The sequence below is a fragment of the Periplaneta americana genome, chromosome 13 (assembly GCF_040183065.1).
Source record: "Periplaneta americana isolate PAMFEO1 chromosome 13, P.americana_PAMFEO1_priV1, whole genome shotgun sequence".
NCBI lineage: Eukaryota > Metazoa > Arthropoda > Insecta > Blattodea > Blattidae > Periplaneta > Periplaneta americana.
Genome location: NC_091129.1, coordinates 126872804 through 126892065, shown reverse-complemented (window position 1 = coordinate 126892065; position 19262 = coordinate 126872804). Strand labels below are relative to the sequence as shown.

At 34.2% G+C, this 19262-nt stretch overlaps 1 protein-coding gene across 1 annotated transcript in view; it reads right to left on the bottom strand.

Annotated features, from left to right (window-relative positions):
- Positions 1-6357: 6357 nt before the first annotated feature.
- Kpc1 (Kip1 ubiquitination-promoting complex subunit 1) overlaps positions 6358-19262 on the bottom strand; it is a 43022-nt gene continuing 30117 nt past the window's right edge. The window contains exons 15-22 of the mRNA XM_069844176.1: positions 17444-17606; positions 15943-16133; positions 13176-13315; positions 12607-12795; positions 11046-11211; positions 9300-9440; positions 7097-7274; positions 6358-6847 (exon numbers count right to left, since the gene is read on the bottom strand). Coding sequence (XP_069700277.1) covers positions 6718-6847; positions 7097-7274; positions 9300-9440; positions 11046-11211; positions 12607-12795; positions 13176-13315; positions 15943-16133; positions 17444-17606 — 1298 coding nt within the window. The 3' untranslated portion in view covers positions 6358-6717. The remainder of the gene's footprint in view (positions 6848-7096; positions 7275-9299; positions 9441-11045; positions 11212-12606; positions 12796-13175; positions 13316-15942; positions 16134-17443; positions 17607-19262) is intronic.

Sequence of the window (19262 nt, the reverse complement as noted above, 5' to 3'; positions counted from 1 at the left end):
ATCTCCTAACAAAATTATTTCCGAAACGCACCAATTATAGAACTTGATTTGGTGCATTTGGAAATGAAACTTGCACAGATTAAAGGAATAACCTCCCTTACATCAAAGAAAACAAGAATTAGCAAAGTATGACCACAGTCTAGTATATATAGTCGCGAAGCTCAATACGTAGTAAATATGCAAACATTAGATAGTTGCTCACCACTAGGATCACTAATATTGCCTCATTACGGGCAATGCAAAATAGTACCGTCACAGTCTATTGTTTCTAGCACCCTCAAAACTCAAGCTTCGTGACTGTATATAGTAGACTGTAGTATGGCTTAGTCATAGTCTATTACCAATAAATGTTTTTTCCATTCCTCTGTATCCTTGTATCATGATCTGAGTAGGTGCACAGATTTCAAATTTAATTAACATTGGTCAATTATAACAGATTAGGCACTTATATATAAAAATACTCGTAGATGGTAAAACACAACTACAACTAAATTGAAAAACCGAAGTAAATAAGGATCTAATGAGTTGTAATATACGTTTTTTATAGGCATCTCTTTATTGAAGAAGTATCATGACAATTGTTATAAAAAGTCTGGTAGTCATCATCTGTAAAATTCTAGTGTACGAGTGAGATGAGTGAATTATATTTAGAGCTCTATTCTGAACAGTTTGTAGTGGTTTAAGAACACTTTTGGGTATGTGACACTAGACTTGTGCTGCATATGCAAATATAGGTAGTATTAACATTTTATACAGTACACACTTCCTTTTTTGGACTAAGCACTGGAGACTTCAAAAGGGAAAATAGATGTGATATCCTTCCATTTCCTTTAGATTTGGTGATTTCAATAAGTTTATGAAACAGTAGACTCTTATCTGCATATACTCCTAGGTATTTTACATTATCATTAAAAGGAATTTCTTGGCTGTTGACTGATAAATTATCGTTCTTCATTCTTGAATACACTTTTTTAACACTTATATAATCAACAAGTTATTTATTCAAATAACTTAACAGTTTATGAGTAATAAATTATATGTTACACATCTACATTTGGTGGATAATACTGTTTGACATTTTTCTGAATTAATTGAAACACGCCATATTTTACAACATTCCAATATAGAGTTAATGTGACTTTGAAGTGTTGTTACAGCATTTGTAGGGCAATAGCTTGTGTGATAAATAGTAGTATAATCAGCATAATAAGAATTATTAACTTGAAATGGGATTGCCATATATAAATAGTATAGAACAGGGCATAAAACTGATCTTTAAGGAACACCAGCAGCTGTATGATGAGTTGAACCATTGATTTTTGCTTGGAATATCTCATTATGTAGATAACTGGCTATTAATTTCAAGAAAGAGGCAGATATTAATTAATTTTATACAAAAGACCACAGTGCCAGACACAGTCAAAAGCTACCTTGACATCCATAAATATGGCGGCTGTGTATAATGAGTTAAATCCCTTCATTACGTCTTCATCTAAAGAAAGTATAAGTTACAGTGATTTAAAGATCTTCCTTTCTGGAATACTGTTTGCCAAGGAGGTAAAATCTTCTCTGTGAATGGACTAAGTCGTTTAAGGATAAATTTTCTCTTATATTTTTTCCGTGTGTATCTATTAGGCTGATAGGACGTTTGTTTTGAGGAAAATTAGGTGGTTTATTTGGTTTAAGAATAGTTATGATATAAGCATGTTTCCATACTGTGGGAAATATTCCAGACTCATTGCTATGTTAAATAGTTTAATGATATGACATATCGCCTTTTGAAGAAGATTCTTCAGAGGCTAAGTTGTTTATTTTATCAGGGCCTGGAGTACTGAAAGATTTTAACGATTTGTTATTGATTCCACTTCAGAGGGAGTAGTATTCTGAATTGTACTGTTATGTGGCTTGTTTAAGATTGTTTTAACTTGTCTGGCTGTCTCTTGATTTACAATATTATAATCTGGGTGTGCAAAAGATTTTCGAAATTATTTTCTAAGTATTCCGCAATGATTTCAGTTTCTGTTTAGGTCAGGAGTGCGATATTTCACGAACATATTTTCAAGAGGATTTAAAAGCTTAAAATTTTACCCACACAAAATCTCTGTAGTATACACATAGTAGCCTTTCCATTACGAGAAAGGACTTAGTTTCTGCTGATGGATGATACTTCAGTCTCTCTTTGATAGCATGTTTGGTCCAATATTGTTTAATTGGTGTCGAAGACTAGTTACATTTCACTGATAAAGTCCACTCTCAAATTTCGCGACTTTGCATGAAGAAAAAAATGAGAGATTTGATGTGCTATCAGAGTCTACAAGACAGTTGGTCTGATATTTTATGACACTGAATACTTAATATATTTGACGATCCTGCTTCAATGGAAAAAGCACAGTTGCTTCCTACAAGGCTCTGCAATGGCTTACATTTCTCATCTTTTGATGGAAATCCTTCGCAAAATTTTTATGACAGAATAATCAGCCAACGATTATGATCACCCTGTTTCCGAGATTCAAGCATATGTGATAGATATTTACTTGGGGATAAACTTGACACAAAAATAGCATAAAAAATCCTCGAGCCATAATGGATTTCAAACTAGGAATAACATTAACAATGAAGGACATATCACTGACAGAGTATGAAAGTATATAGTAAAGTTATCTGAATCGTTGTCAACTATGTATAGACGAGGAAGGGAATATTTTCAACATAAAAATAATGATGAGTAAGTCTTGTTTATTTCTTGCAGTTTTCTTTTTTTTTTTTTTTTTTTCACTTGTTACTTCAGTATGGCCTTATAACTTCTGCTGGCAAGATAGTAGCAGAAAAACTATGCTCTGCTTATGGACCCAACAAAAACTGCCATAGTTGAACCACACTGCAGTATTCAGAAATATAACATTTCAACACCTTTCAACAATCAAACGCACCCACATAACAGGCAGAGAAGTTCGAGATGACGCGAGATCTAGTAGGCTCTGAGGATGGTGCGATGAAGCACCGAAACAGCTGTAAGCCGCACAAACTTACATAATTAACACGAGTAAGTCCGCTAGTTAATTAATTACTTACATTCAAGTGTTAAAAGTAGTGTACGCAAGATTCAAAATGGATGTATAACGTTTCATTCGTGAATGAATTCTATTATATAATGAGAACATAATATGTGCAAATTCTTGATCCATTTATTTAAAAACGAAATTAGGGCATCATGCTTGTAATTTATGATTGCAATTGCTTTCCTTACAGCAAGAGGGTTATGTGCTAGTTACCTTAATTGTTATCAGTACTTAAACTTAAGTAGACATAGAACTGCAAATAAAATTACAAGCAAGAGGCACAGAAATATATTACATAGATTTGTAAAAAGTTTTAGTTAATCTCAACAACAACAACAAAAAAAAAAAACAGTAACCTATAAATAAAGTTCTTAAAATAGTGCACTCGAGTGGTAGGAGGGAAATCTTCATCAAATAAGATTTCATTTCACAAAAAAAGTCCTTAAAAAAATACATCACACAAAATAAAATTATTGTACGAATTGTCACTCAAACTCTTTCGACAAAGAAAAGACAATCTTACATACTGATATAATACAACCCTTGATTAATGCAGTTCTCAAAGATGCAAATATCTGCTTAGGAAATACATATGGGTACTAATACATTTCATTTCAAAACAGCTTGTAAAAGACAGACTGTATTTGCTATATACAGGCATAAATATCAGCACACTTCAAGCAGGTAAAAACCTTTCAAATGCCCCTAAAAGGTAGTTAATGTAATACTCTGTATGACGTTTGGTTTGTTTCTTAAAAATGTATGTAACATAAGTTACGTGTTGTGGTGGATAAGGAAGTAGGAACAAGTGTGAACTAGCAAAATTACTTGAAAAAATAATTACTTCGTATATACTATACTTTGCCAAAAGCAAAATAGCTCTCAAGGTATTTTAACCACTGACTCAGGCTTCTTCACTGTAATTATATCAGCAAAAATCACACAAATTCTACAATCTATGTACATCACACCCCTTAACATACATGGCCAATGTATAGTTTTATATTGCTTAAATGCTCCAAATTTAGTATATCAATGATGGTAAATACACACTTTATGGAGATTCGTACACACAACCACAAATTACACTCTTATACAACTACTTCTGAAAATAAAATCCAAGCTTCAGTGTATATTAATTATGATTAGGGTCCCTCGATAATAATTAATTGTGAGAGTTGAGATAATGAGCATACTCCTTCTGATTGGTTGGACTTCCATTAAGATACAATTAATAAATCTAGGTACACATATGTACTCAAAAATAAAACCCTCATTATCTGTTATGTTCCTTTATAATGAGAGTTGCGACGTTGATTAAATCAACAATAATTAAAATATGTAATGAGTGACAGGACTGAAACACCGCCTGCTCGAACGCATCTGATGGGTGCTTATTCTGCCTGCTCATTCAATGGTCAAACATGTAACATGAATAGGAAAAAATTGTCGCTATACTAAAAGCCAGGTTATGAACCGACTAAACCGGAAGCAACGTTCTGTTGCTCTCTTTCTGAGCTCTGTTGCCACATAGTGACGCGAGATTCAAAGCGTATTCAGCGTTTGCCACCGATATGTTTAAAATAACTACTGTATATAGTTCTCGATAACACTATCAACAATATTAGTAATTAAAATGATTGTTTTTAAGAAAGCATGAGCTAATGACGCTGGTACAAAATGTGACTTGTAATGCACGTGGTACTGCAAATGTACTGGGAAGTTTGGCTACACTGTCTCCGTGATTCCGTTGCCAGATTTTCGTTAGCAGACGACATTTTCACGCGAGGTCCAATGAAAAGCTCCGTTCTCCTTTTCCCCTCCAACCCCTCCCACACTCAACGTGTCATCACTGCACAGGCTACCCCTCTAACCCGCACTATCCTCTCGCCCTGCCAACTACTTCCTGTTTAGTCGGTTCATAACCTGGCTTTTAGTATAGATGGCAGGTCCTACCAGCCAGTGAAGTTGCTTGTGGATATGTTTGTAGTATGTGTTAAGGTAGGCCCTCACTTACCAGAACGGATTGAATTGGTGCATTCAGATTTTTATTCTTTGTATTATTTTAAATGTAGCATCGCACACTTGGCCATATCGCCTCTGTCAGCATGACTGCATTCCGTCCAGAAAATTCTAAACAGATTTCCGTATGGTCCAAGATCCAAATAATGAATGTCTTGGCAAATATATCGATTCAAGGCCTCCAATCACGGTAATATTTACGGTATCTGGATGACGCAAAGCTTATTTTATTAAGTCCAACAAGAGCTTTACAATTTATGAAATTAGAATTAAAGCAATGTAATATGGAGAAAGAATATATAGGATGAGATTGGGAAAATACTAAATTAAGCAGGTATGTTCTTCACAGTTTAAGTTACAGAGCTATTCGTTTTGTTTCCAGGTTCAGTTCAGAACACTAGAATGAAATAATGCATTCTAGCGGTAAATTACAACAGTAGGCCTATTTGATGATTCATTCGAAAATGCGGACAAGTGGAAGATACTATAATAAAAATCCAAATGCACCGAACGGATTTTTTCTGGCAAGTGAGTGCCTAACTTTAAAATATTACTTTGTTTTGCGACTCTAATAGCTTCTTCTTCCTCTTTGTTAAGCCATATATTCTTTGCTCTTCAAAAAACAAGAAAACGTTTTCTGTGTGGAACTTCCCTACATTATTAAGTATAAGTTTTACGAATTTATCCACAAGAGTTTCTGACACAAATTTCTGATGGTTATTATTTCTAACACACTTCAAAATGTCACACTGGCACAAAATAAATAGATTTTTTTTTTTCATAGTTTGAAGCAGACATACGGATGAATATAGTAAAATAATTGGTGTTGCCTCTACCATTTCAGCAAAAGCATTGTTAGAATGGTTTATGAGAAGGCAGTATAAGCAGCCATCAGATGTGTTCACGCAGGCGGTGGACTGAACATAGAAAAAAAAAATTCCTATGAGAAGCAAAACCATAGGCCTATATATTGGAAACAGATAATAAATTTGATAAATAATTTTATAATAAATTATATTATTTTATAATATAATTTATTATACATAATACATACATTATTACTACCAATTTATCACTGTCCAATAAGAAAAAACCTGTTAACTAGTATATAATAAAATAAAAGTCGTGATTACTGGAATACGCAACAAGATAGGTGATGTTTGGACCTTGGATTCTGTGTCTCAACTTATGTCTATAGCTGCAGGCAGTGGTCTCAACTCTTATATTAAATTATTATCGAGAAACTCTATTTATGATATGCTGACAGAGCCATCTATAAAATACAGATGCGTATATTTTACTTCCAAGGCCTCCTTAGGCAATACCAAAGATACAACAATATTGAATGAATCTGATTATTTATTTATGTTAAAAAAAATTATATTATTTTACCATTTTCTAGCAACCAATAAAATATGTAAGTTATTTAATAATTCTGAAGTTAACATTATAACATCAAAATAATAGAAAATATCTACTTTGTTTCAGAATTAATTTAAAGGAACATACTTAACTGCAACTTATGCTTAAAATAACTTAATTCTTTGTGACAAAATATGTATATATTATGTTTATGATATATCATTCACTGAAAGCCGAACTGTGCAATATCTTTCAAAGTGATCTCACAAAACTTTTAACTAGCTGGATTATCAAGTTTTGTTAAGTCATGAAGCACTTTATTATCCAGATCCACTACGAATTGAATTGGTGCCTTGCAGAAAAAACAGTCTCTTGAATTCATCAGGTGATGTGCAATACAGGTTCTGGAATCAATATCACTAAATGTCATCACATGGACCTGAAATACCTTGGCTTTGTTTTAAATTAATCATATTTTATATACAAAAAAAAAAAATTCTTACAAAACAGTAACCTAACCAAAACTCAAAAGGATTAATATAATACAGACGGTGTTAAGATAAAAAATTTGTAAATTAAGATTTTCACACATACTGTTTATGACTATTCTTTGTATCACAATTCGTACTAACTAAAAAAAATACATTACTTACCTGCAAGATTGATGGCTACATGGTTGGAACGTAGCTGAGATAGGATATGCATAGCAAATAGTACATAGTTCATCTTCTGACAAAATCTTAACTTCTGATTGTCTTCCCTGGTAAAAGCTCAGCAGTTGAATCATTTTCTTTACCTCCTCAATTTCTGCTGCACTCACATCATCCGAATCTGAAAACATGAGGCAATAAAATACTTAAAATAAAGTGTTCTTCTACATTGCAAACACTTATTTTGCAACCAAAGAGATAAAGTTAATTACTTTGCTAACAACGTAAATAAATACAGTGATATATGAACATATGCATTCTGTCAATATAAGACTACAGTTCCAAAGAGGAATTAGTATCAATAATAGCAAGATTTTTTAGTCATCTTAATAGCATATTCCCTATACACCAGTTATTACTGTATTTCATCAGATGAGAAAATTAAGCCATTGTCCCCGTAAGATCCCTTTATTCATGAAGAGAGATGAATAAAGACAAAATTCTATATCCAGGCCAATCATTGCACTCATTTCACCATATTAAATTTGAGGATCTCTGACAGACGAGAGTGGGAATGTGAACTCATAATTTCACTAAAACATGCCTTTTATATGCAACAATCCCATCAAAATACTGTATATATACCAGGTGTACAAGTAGAAAATGTATATCACTAAGTCAAGTGCTTGGCATCAGAAACAATCAAGTAAGGAACCAACCAGAGTAAAAAAGGAAGACATGCTATGCTACACAATGAGTTACCGAGTCTTGTAAAATTACTAAACAAATAAGAAAATTTATGGCGTTATCACAGAATCAATATGTTTATATATAATAGATAAGAGACCTTATTCAAATTTATCATAAATATGCGCCCTAGTGATAAACTTCATGTTCATGAGTATATAGAAATCAAAAGATGAAATACGATAGAGTGGCCATGTTAACACAGGTCAACGATATAAATAACTAGTTAATGTGGCACAATCACGAATGGTACCAAACAGATAGTCGCATAAAATTATAAGCTGGATATCAGAAGAAACAGCCAAAAGACAGTTTACAAAGGAAGGTCCTCACGAATGCAAACTGGGAATACCAACAATACATATACATGCATGTATAACAACTACAAAATTGCAATTCTAAAACAATACTTCCTCCAAATAGACACCCACTTCTTTGAAATATTGGGGGGAGAGGGGAGCAGAACTCTATACAAAAGTCTAAGAAAACTTTAACTGCAGCGATAATGAACCCAATTTATCATTCTGTTTCCATTCATTGCAGTTTTATTTTGGACAGTTTTCTTTATTAAGAATTTATCCATTATCAATAGTGGTTACATCGCAATCGCTAAGCTCATATCCATGAAAAAACAATCACTGAAACTGAATGCTGATAGCGGTTACTTTTAAATTTCGAAACAAATGAAATTGTTTATGAAAAATGTTGAACATTAATAATAATCTGTTAACTAATATTAGGTAAAAGTACAGTCAAATACACTGTTAATTTGAACTGCTAATTCTGTATTATATTTCCATTTGGTAATACTTATGACCATTACTGTTTGATTACAACAGTCGAAAAATTTGAAATCATCTGAAAAAATGTTATTTTCTAATACCAGACGTTTGACAATAAAGTCATTTGACCTCTTGCACTCCAATATTTTTCAAAGATATTATCATGGTCAGCCAATGAAGCACAGATTTCTGAAAAAAATATGAACCATAAACAAAGAAGTATAGTCATTGTAGCATCATGTGTTTCACCTATCCCAAATCAGGAGGAAAGAAACGAAAGGGGTTGTGAGCTGCATAACAAACATATTCATTGCGGTAGCTGGCCATCTCTATGGATTTGGAATAATCAATTTTGATTTATGTCATAGTTCATCTTTCAAAGAAATTAATTCTTTCTTTTTTTAACACGAAGAATCTCTCTTCGAATTATTTGGGGGTAGCCATCGGCATGGAGAAAACCTCGGAAAAAGCTCAACCAGGTAATCAGCTCAAGCGGGAATCGAACCTGTACCTGAGCGCAACTCCAGATCGGCAAGCAAGCACCTTAGCTGACCGAGCTACGCCAGTGGAATTTTAAATTTAATGAATATGAAAATTGTTACTACAACATTTTAAATTGGTACACTGACACCTGAAACTTTAAATCACTAAGGCAGTACTCCTTTTGCAATACTTACAATTATAGAAGGAAAATGTTTTCGTTTCTTTAAGTTTAGATCCTTTCTGTAAATCGCCAAGGACGAAATTTAATGATTCCAACTGGAAACTTGGCTCGGTGAGAAGAGCTTTAGTAACCTTTGGCACTTTACTGGCTTTCGCTGAAACAAAAATTAATAGAAATAACATACAGTGATCTGAGATAATTAAAACAGATACATTCCTACAATGTATAAGAATCCTACTAGAATAACAAAGAAATTTATTTACATTACAAACATAAAGAGGGAAAATGTGTTACAAGTCGATCATAAAATTCACAAAAATGTTTTAAATGATGCCACTGATGATTTTAATACATGCAAATATAATTTCTAACAAAGATATGGAATTTTGTCTCAATCCTTTGGTAAGGTTCACAGAAGCAAAACACAACCATGTACATTGGGTGAATATTAAAAACACTCCTTTCCAATTAGTACTACTTAAAAGTAACAAAAAATTATAATATTTTGCTTCATTTCGATTGTCATAATATTTTTTTCCAATATTTATTATTTATTTATATATGTATTTACATGTATTACTCGACTGAGGCCAGTGGAGTCCTGCAGGCCGTAGCCATGGCGCTACTGCTCCTGCATTCATAATACCGCATCGCAATAGTTCACATTACACCCGTGGCTCTACTCGCCTTGGTCGAGTAATAAATAAGATTCTGTTTTTGTTTCTACTGAAAAACATTGTATGTTGTTCCTCCGGAAAAGCGATGTGTTACAACATGTAATTTCTACCTAACTCCCAATGGTAACAAGCAAGTGGAATTATGTTATTCTATAAACGGATAAAAAGTCCTTTCCATCCCGTTTAAGAGGACACGCTACTGAGATTTCTAATCTCCACAATTTTGATTTAAGTTTTTGAAATTTTAAAATCGAATAGATGTTGATGCACAATTATTTTCAAAATTTTATGTTGAAAAATGTACTCGGAAAAAAAATAAAATATAAAAAAGTGTTTATAATTTTAGTAAACAAATATCTGGGTCTCATATAAACATAATTTGTTTCTTAAACTTTTAACATGACGCTAAGACTACCTACAATGAAATGGTGCATGGGTGTGTTCCTAGTCAATACAGTTCATCAGTAAAAAAAAATAAACTTTTAACATTGACCAAAATTGACGAAAACTCAGTAGCATGTCCCCTTAATGCATCATAATGAACCAAGTGGTTCTTATCCATAACTGTATTTGATTTTTTTGCATGAAGTATAACTGCCAGAGTTTCGAATATTTAGCATAAATAAATATTTTTCCATACAATCATATCAGAAATCACTGTACAGCAGTGGTGACTAACTAACCCGCTCTTATGAAGCAGTGTGTGCACTCACACATAAAAAAGAGCAACACTGGCATTTCAAGCAAGCCGTGTGTGTAATTATGTGGACAATACAGACAAAGAGCTCTGTACGTTATCACTTGCACTCATATAGTCAAAATATTTTTTAACACGCAACTTGGGTTTCGTCTTTGTTGCAGCAACATACGGGAGAAGAGATATAAATATACTGACCTATCCCAATTAGTGTGGCAAACAACAAACACACGGTTAGCGGTCTAAGCTGATATTAACTATTAGAGTGTGGTGATCTGCTCTTGCATACTGCAATGAAGAGTGCTCTTGCACAAAGGGCACGAGATGCTCACCACTGCTCTACAGTATAAGTAAGAAAGCAAATTCTGTTTATTTACCAACTAACCATCATATGTTTCAATTTCATTATTCAGAAGAGCTAGTAAAATGCCAACAACAGCAGCCAGAATTGGGAAATGGTCTACTGTCTCCAAATCAGAAATATTTAGCACCACAACATGCTGGAAGCAGCCAGCTTGTGAGCTTACACGATTCAGCACCTGACACAGCAGCTGTAAGCAGAACACAACTTTGAAGTTATTCTTGCAGTGAAATATATTCGTGCAAAGTATTTAGGCATTTCTTTCATTTTATGCAACTTTATGATTATGAAGAGTTACCTACTGTAACTACATATATATTAGTTCTTACTGGCTACTTATTCTTTCCATTTAATCAATACTGCTACGGTTTTTCATTATTACAAATTATTTGGCAACATTAAATTCAATACCAGAACGATTCATGAAATTATACTGGCACTTACAGAGCTTACGGATGGAATGATTTGAGTAAAATACTTCACGTGAACTTCAGTCCAATTCCAAATAATTATAGTTTTACAATAATATACTCCTTAATTTTCGCTTAAGTATAGTTATGAATAGAAAAAGCTGTGATTAAATATCTTTCTGTGTCATCAATGCATAAAAGTTACGTTTAAAACAAACTCTCTTGAATGTAAGAGAAATACCTATATGTAAGATGGTGTTTAAAACAGAGAGAAAATTATGAAAGAATACTATAAAAATGGCAGTATTCTTCTATTACTGTAAATTCTGAGTTGCATCCTTCAGTTATTGATATCTGTTAAACAATAGTGTAATGAAGTTAATAATTTTAAGAAAAGAGAAGATTTCAAATAAAGATGATACTAATAATAGAGGGGCGGCCGGGTAGCTCAGTTGGTAGAGCAGCTGGCTACGGACTGAAAGGTCCGGGGTTCGATCCCAAGTGGTGACAGGATTTTTTCTCGTTGCCAAACTTTCAGAACGGCCCCGAGGTTCGCTCAGCCTCCTATAAAATTGAGTACCGGGTCTTTCCCGGGGGTAAAAGGTGGTCAGAGCGTGGTGCCGACCACACCACCTCATTCTAGTGCCGAGGTCATGGAAAGCATGGGGTTCTACCTCCATGCCCCCCAAGTGCCTTCATGGCATGTTACGGGGATACCTTTACCTTTTACTAATAATGGAGTGTGACGAAGACTCAAGAAATGATGGCGGTGTTGTAATGAGAGCGATAAACTCTCTTATAGACAGAGCTCAAAGATGGCTCGACAACCTTGTTGGTCATTTCGAACCTCAAATATGAAAAATCAGAATGTGTATTCCTCAAAACAAAATTGCCAAGTCAATCACAAGTAATAAAATTATTAATTTGGAATTGTGTTTTCTGTAGAAACCATTGCAATTCGGACCCATGTTGATTAGAACTTTTTCACTCAAAATAATTCCAGGAACATAAAGGTAAGCTATGGACATCCTGCTACCCTGTATAACAGTTTGCAACATACTTACATTTGTTCCTGAGAGATACATTACACTTAATATTAGTATCATCTTTATTTGAAATCTTCTCTTTTCATAGAGCAATTGAATGTAGACTTTCTACACAGATTTCACGCATACCTGACAAAGTCGAGCTAACAGTAGTTCTGAGGAACCTCTTGATGAGTCGGTGAAGATTTCTGGTGCAATACTTGCAACCATTTCTAGTACCCGTAATAATGCTAATGCAAGGTCAAAGCATGTAGCACAAATTTTTAACTGTCTTGATTCGATGAAAACCAGCTCCGGACGGCTTGATACATTTTGAATCTACAATAAAGAATAAATAAATGCACAAACGAATATGTGTAAATAAAATTAATATTTATAGCAGCATTACGAATCGTTCTCCAATTATTTTCATGCATACCAGCCTTCAAATATAGAATCTAAAATACGTAATCGAGTTTACTGATGACTTTCAAAATATTTAAATCTCAAGTGTATAAAACCTCAATAAAGTGAACATTAATCAACTGTATAAAGTGATGGTGCAATCGATTTAATTCAATTCCTCAGAATTGTTCCCATCATCTTTTATTCAGTAATCCCAATTTTTTTTCTGATTCTAACTCTCTTATCGTAATAACAGTTCATTCTAGAGAATGATGGCCACTTAATAAGGTGACTACTAAAAAAATATATTTTACCTCTTGCAACATGCCTATGAACTCTGAAAATGCCCAGTTCAGCTGATTCAACAAAGAGTTGAGGAATGCTGTCGTTAAAGCTTCGTCAGACATCATTACTTCCTTTACATGACCTTGGAATAGACGAGATGGACAAGGTTCTGCAACAAATACCAATGTACAAAAATAAATTTACAATTTATTCTTTCAAGTATCAAGGCAAGATTTACTAAATCCTTTTTGTAATATGTAAACTAAAGCATATAAAATCTAAATGAATTTTTTCAAATGACATTAAATCCTGTGTAAAGATATTCCAATGTTTTCTTTTTACTGAGGAACTAAATTACGTGTAATTAAAATAATAATACTAATTTATTTATTGATATTTATGTGCTGGACAACAGTCATTGGCCAATAAAAGTCCAGCACAGTGATAATAAAATGAACTACGGTACAAATTAAATAATTAAGATAATAACAAAAAATGAAAAACAAAGATTAAAATAATAATTTACAAGAATTAATACTATTATAATATTATGTTAGGAAAGGAGTTAATTCTTACAGAAAGTATTACCAATTTGTGTAGAAAGATTATGCAAATAATATTAAGCAAAGACATTGCCATGTTCTAATACTTCTATACATTGAATGGATCGAAATCGCCTACATGTAAGTTAGCATTTTTAATACATCTGGAGAACAGAGAGAAAGATTTAGAATTTCAAATATAGAAGAGTTTGTGATGTCTCATGTCCTTCATAGGAATACGAAAGCTGACACTGTTTAAGAAAGATTGACAATAATTAATGTCACTTTTAAGGACTTGAGATTCTTAACCATGTACACACCTAGATATTTAACAGAGGGACTGAACGAGATTATAGATTCATTTAATTTTACAGGATTTATAATAACAGAATTTAAAGTGCATAAAAGCCGTTGTTGCCGGATTAGAATTTCCTGCAACTTATTTTGATTTAAAGTTAAGTCGAATTTTGTAGAGCATGCTGATATTGGGTTTAAGTTACTGTTCAATTTGTCTGTTGTGTCATTTAGAGTTTAAGGTCGCATATGTGCACTTATAACAGCTTCATCAGCACAGAGTATGTATTTACTACGTTTCAGAGTCTGAGGTATGTCATTTATGTAGACTGCAAATAGAAGAGACCCTAACATGGATCCCCGTCTTTACAGCATGTGATGTTGAATACTGGTTATTAAAAATTACACACTGCTGGTGGTCATAAAGATAGGAGAAGAACCAGTTAATCGCATTGTCAGAAAGGTGTAGGGCTCTGAGTTTGCAAGACGAGCAAGTCTATGTTCACGGAACAAATACATTCATAAAGTCTAGACGTGTCATGACAGTTACCTTACTATTGTCCATTGCTTCACGAATGTTTTCAGTTACTTCGACAATGTCAGTAGCAGTACGATGTTCTGAACGGAAGCCAGATTGATAAGGACCCAAAAGATTGTGCTCGTTCAGACAATCAGAAAGTGCTTGTGAATGATTCGTTCCAGTGCCTTCGATAGGGCAGGTAAAATACTGATAAGACGGTAATCACGAGGTACTGTTGGGGTTTTGACTTTAGGAAGGGGATGTAAATAGAGTTTTTTTCAAGTATTGGGGAATGTTGCAGTCGTAACAGAGGTATTAAAAATATGTGTCAGCATAGGTAACATTATACGCAAAATTTTGTTTACTAGAATAATGCTAATGCTATCTACACTAGTTGATTTGGATTTAATCCATCTCAATGCTGAAAAGACGTCTTCAGGAGTAGGGTAATATATGTAAAGTGAAATTGAAGCATGCGACGAAACAACAGGACAAGTGCCAACTTGAGCAAAGCCAGAATTTTTAATCGACCATCGAGATTGAGGCCTCTTCTATTGTGACACATGGTCTGTTTCAGCGAAAAATCCGCGGGAGGCCCGTTTCCTTTTGTGTAGTGCTGCAGCATGAGCTAAAGTGTTATTATGTTCGACCATGCCGAAATGTAGTAATTATACACTTGGTAGCAGCTCTTTAATGGACCTCATTAAAGTTCAGGTGTTCCACCAATCAGAAAATACCATTGTAACAATATGAAAGCGCAAGTATCGATTATTATCGGATATGCAATCGAAAGACAACTAGCGCGAGATTAGACAATATTGAACTCAGTCGGAAAAAACAACACACAAATTAACATCAATTCACTGTCATCTTCCAGCCTTTCACAAAGCACATTCCCGCAAATTCATTTCACCAGTTGCCGGAAAAAAATCAATATGGTCGAGCATAAGAAGTCGTATGAAACTTGACTATAATGGTAATTAAGACGCTCGTATGAAAATTATGAAACTCACTTGCGCTCGTTTCATAAACATACTCGCGTCTTAATTACTACCATTATAGGCTCGTTGCATAATGTACTATTAAAATCGCCTCTCCTGTACAATTTTCTCAGTGGCATTTGTCCCGTTGTTCGGTCACACACTTCAATTTTTCTCGAGTTGGACCTATGTAAGTCAAGAAGACTGTCCAAATTCATTGCTCTTTCAACACATATGGTCAATCACACAAAACAGCTAGGACATAGAAGTTTTTAAAAAATTTCAACCGAAATTATTAGGAAATATTAAAATAAAAGTTCAACATTCGTGATGACAACAGTGTTTCTTCTTAAATCACTAATTATTAAAATAAAAAAAAATCTTAATGTATTATAATAGCATTCTGCTCTAATTTGGATTTGTCAACATCAAAACAAAATTCCTACACAACAATACATACTTATGGATTGGCTGATGAGACTAGAATCTGCTTGAAGAGATTTGGGACCAAGTTTCCTGAGGAGATGTGGTGACTTGTGGTATCGGAAGGCAAAGCCACAGCCTTGCCAAATTCTGACTAGAACCCAGTTGCTCTGAGCCCAGGCCCGGTTTTCATATGGACGCAGTAATGCTCGAACCATATTCATACGACTAGAATCAAAATGAATGAGGATTAAATTAATATAAATGAGTCAACAGTAACAAACTGTGAAGAGACATGAAGTCGTGACAAAAGTTTGTTTATTTTTACGGTGTTCATTATAAAAAAAAGTGTGTTAAAAGGTAAGTTATCTTTATTACAGGTCACAGAGGCCCATAATGTATCGGTATATGAGGTAAAGTTTTCACCTTTGCAAACAAGAGACATTAGTAGCAGAAGAGATTTTAGTCGTATTTGCGGGGTAAAAGAGGCAAGTAAGTGGGAAATACCTCTGGTACTCATTTATTTTCTGTTAGAGAGTGAGTGAACTCGAGAGTTATAATGCGGCTGAAAGGATTAGATCAATACAGAAAATCCATGATGCCATCGGGAATCGAACCCGCGATTTTCCAAAAAACGAAAATGTCGTCATAAACATCAATCAATTAATCTTCTTAATGTATCTAGCTGTTTGCTGACAACATAAAGTCCACTATAGTCCACTGTAGTCTATTCAGTTTTTGTTTTTCTCGTCATAAACATATCCCAGAAACATTTGAAGACGAAATGTTACACGTTAAAGGATGTAAAGTAATTCAAACTATAGTCTGTCTGCTCTTAGTTTGGGTCCAAATGTAAACATTAACCATGTGCCAGTAACCACATGACAACTCATTGAGAAGTAATAATAATAATCCGTGGTGCTACAGCCCATGAAGGGCCTAGAACAACCAGCCGGCTGCTGGCTTCACACCCACATGCCGAAGCAGAGGTGGACGATCATCCAACCAGAATGGAGGTATCGTGTGGTTAGCATGATGATCCCCCCCAGCCGTTATAGCTGGTATTCGCAACCGGATTTCACTACCTAGCGTAGCTCCCCAAGTGCATCACGATGCTGAGTGGATACCAATCCCATACACTGGCCGAAATTTCATGAGAAAATTTCTTCCCCCATGAGGACTCGAACCAGCACGCATTCCGTAATGCGAGTCCTAGGCAAGATGCCTTAGACCGCGACGCCATGGCACGGGACCATTGAGAAGTAGTGTAGTCTAAATCCATGTACAAATGGAAAACATTCTTATTGGTCTGGTTGTTCGTGGATGGATACAATATGTTTGTTTACATTAGGATCCATTAGTGAACGGAGTATAGAGGTTATTCAGAGTCTGTGAGATCTGTTGCTCTTCCACCTTGTTCATCACAAATCTTGTATGTGAGGAAATGAACTTCTTCCACTTTGGTGGTAACTCAGCATTGGCCAGTCCAAGAACGTCAATTAAGACAAAAGTAGTGAACACAGATGTTACTTGCTTACCTGGCATATGGAACTCTCTCCAGAGACAACAGTGTAGTTGGACTGCACACAAAACTGGCCAAAGCTTGAATCAATGTGTCTTTGGAATTTGCATGTACAATCCTTGGATCTGAGAAATGGTCACACAAAAACTCAGACACCTCAATAAGTAAGTCTTCATACCCTGTAACAAGGACAAAAAACATTAATAATTAAAAATTATTAAAAAATTATGTTATGTACCTACAGTACATAGCCTACTATAATATACTTAAAAGTGTAATGTTCTCTGATCCGGTCCGGTCCGGTCTAGTGTAATCTGGTCTGTCTCGTCTCATCCAGACCAATCCAATTCAGCGTATTACCGGTATATCGCACAACAGTCCAGTCAAATCTAATCTAGTCAAGCATAATGTCATGCCGAGTTGAAGTCGCTATCGATTTGAAATATTATCGTGTTACGAGAAGTTCACCAGAAATAGAGATACACAGAAGGCATTGCATATAAACTCTACTACTGTTCTGTTATCATTACATCATTCAGCTTAAGGCTGGTTCACAATAAACCGGAAAGGAGAATCGGAATGAAAACGGTAAAATTGTTAAAATGTGTAATTTTAAATGTGGGCATTCACAATTGACGAAAAGCTTGCCGGAGCCCGGGATCGGGAACAGAGAGTTAGCCAAGTTTCAACTTTGACGTTCATGTTTCCGATCACAGCCCACTAGATTCATTCTATTGGCATCTAAAAGCTATTTTGTCGTCGTATATTTTGTAGCAAGAAGACTGTGACATAACCTATGCATTATTTTGTTCTGTGCTATGCATCATGGAGCATGATGAGATTCTAATATTGAGTGTTGAGGAAAATCCTCACGTTTACGATAAGCGGTGCGCCTCGTATAAAGATGAGAAAATGAAGGAGAATACGTGGCTTTCAATAGCTGCATCTTTGAACACCGATCGTCAGTGAATCATATTTTATTACTGTATTGGTTGTATTACACACTACATATTCATGCTTCAATTCAATAACTACTGTTGTGTTCATTTTTGTTCTATTACAAATGTTTCTTCTATAATTATTTTACGTGATGGTAAACTTAAAATAGGTTGTAATAATAAAGATGCATGGGCATATTTATAGTACCGTACCTAATGAAATGTTTCAGTTGAAATTTCGAAGTTGGTTAACCTGTGTTTATGTTGGCTGCCTTGTACTCATGAGAGAACACCATTGGTCATTTATACACAAATAACATCAGAATGCGTAATATCGACTTTACATATCGTTATTGACATACATATTGATATGCATAGTCGTCTACGTTCTCGGTTTATTGTGAATCAAAAATTTTCATATTCACGTCCTCTGCTTCTCGTTTTCATTCTGGTTCTCGTTCCCAGTTTATTGTGAACCAGCCTTTACTCGTGTATGTCTTCAAAAAAAAAAATATATATATATATATATATATATATATATTCATATTTATAATAAAATTGATACTTTTTTTTTGTTAATACAATAAGAAACGTAACTGGTCGTATATATCGATTGTATCAATGACAGCATCCATGGATAATAAGGCAGGCTGTGGAATATCACATAAACTGAAGCTTGACTATTTTCGTGTAGTATTCTTATTAATGTTCTAAAATAAAAGTAGATGAATAATTTAAAATCAATTCATATTAAATAATATCGTGAACATGTTATAAACGTCGTATTTACATGTTTTAAAAAAAAACTAATCTCAGAAAAATAGTTTTCCACCTCGCCATGTTTACTAAAGTTTTCGGAAAATTATATAACTTCGTATTGGCATTTATTTGCAGCCC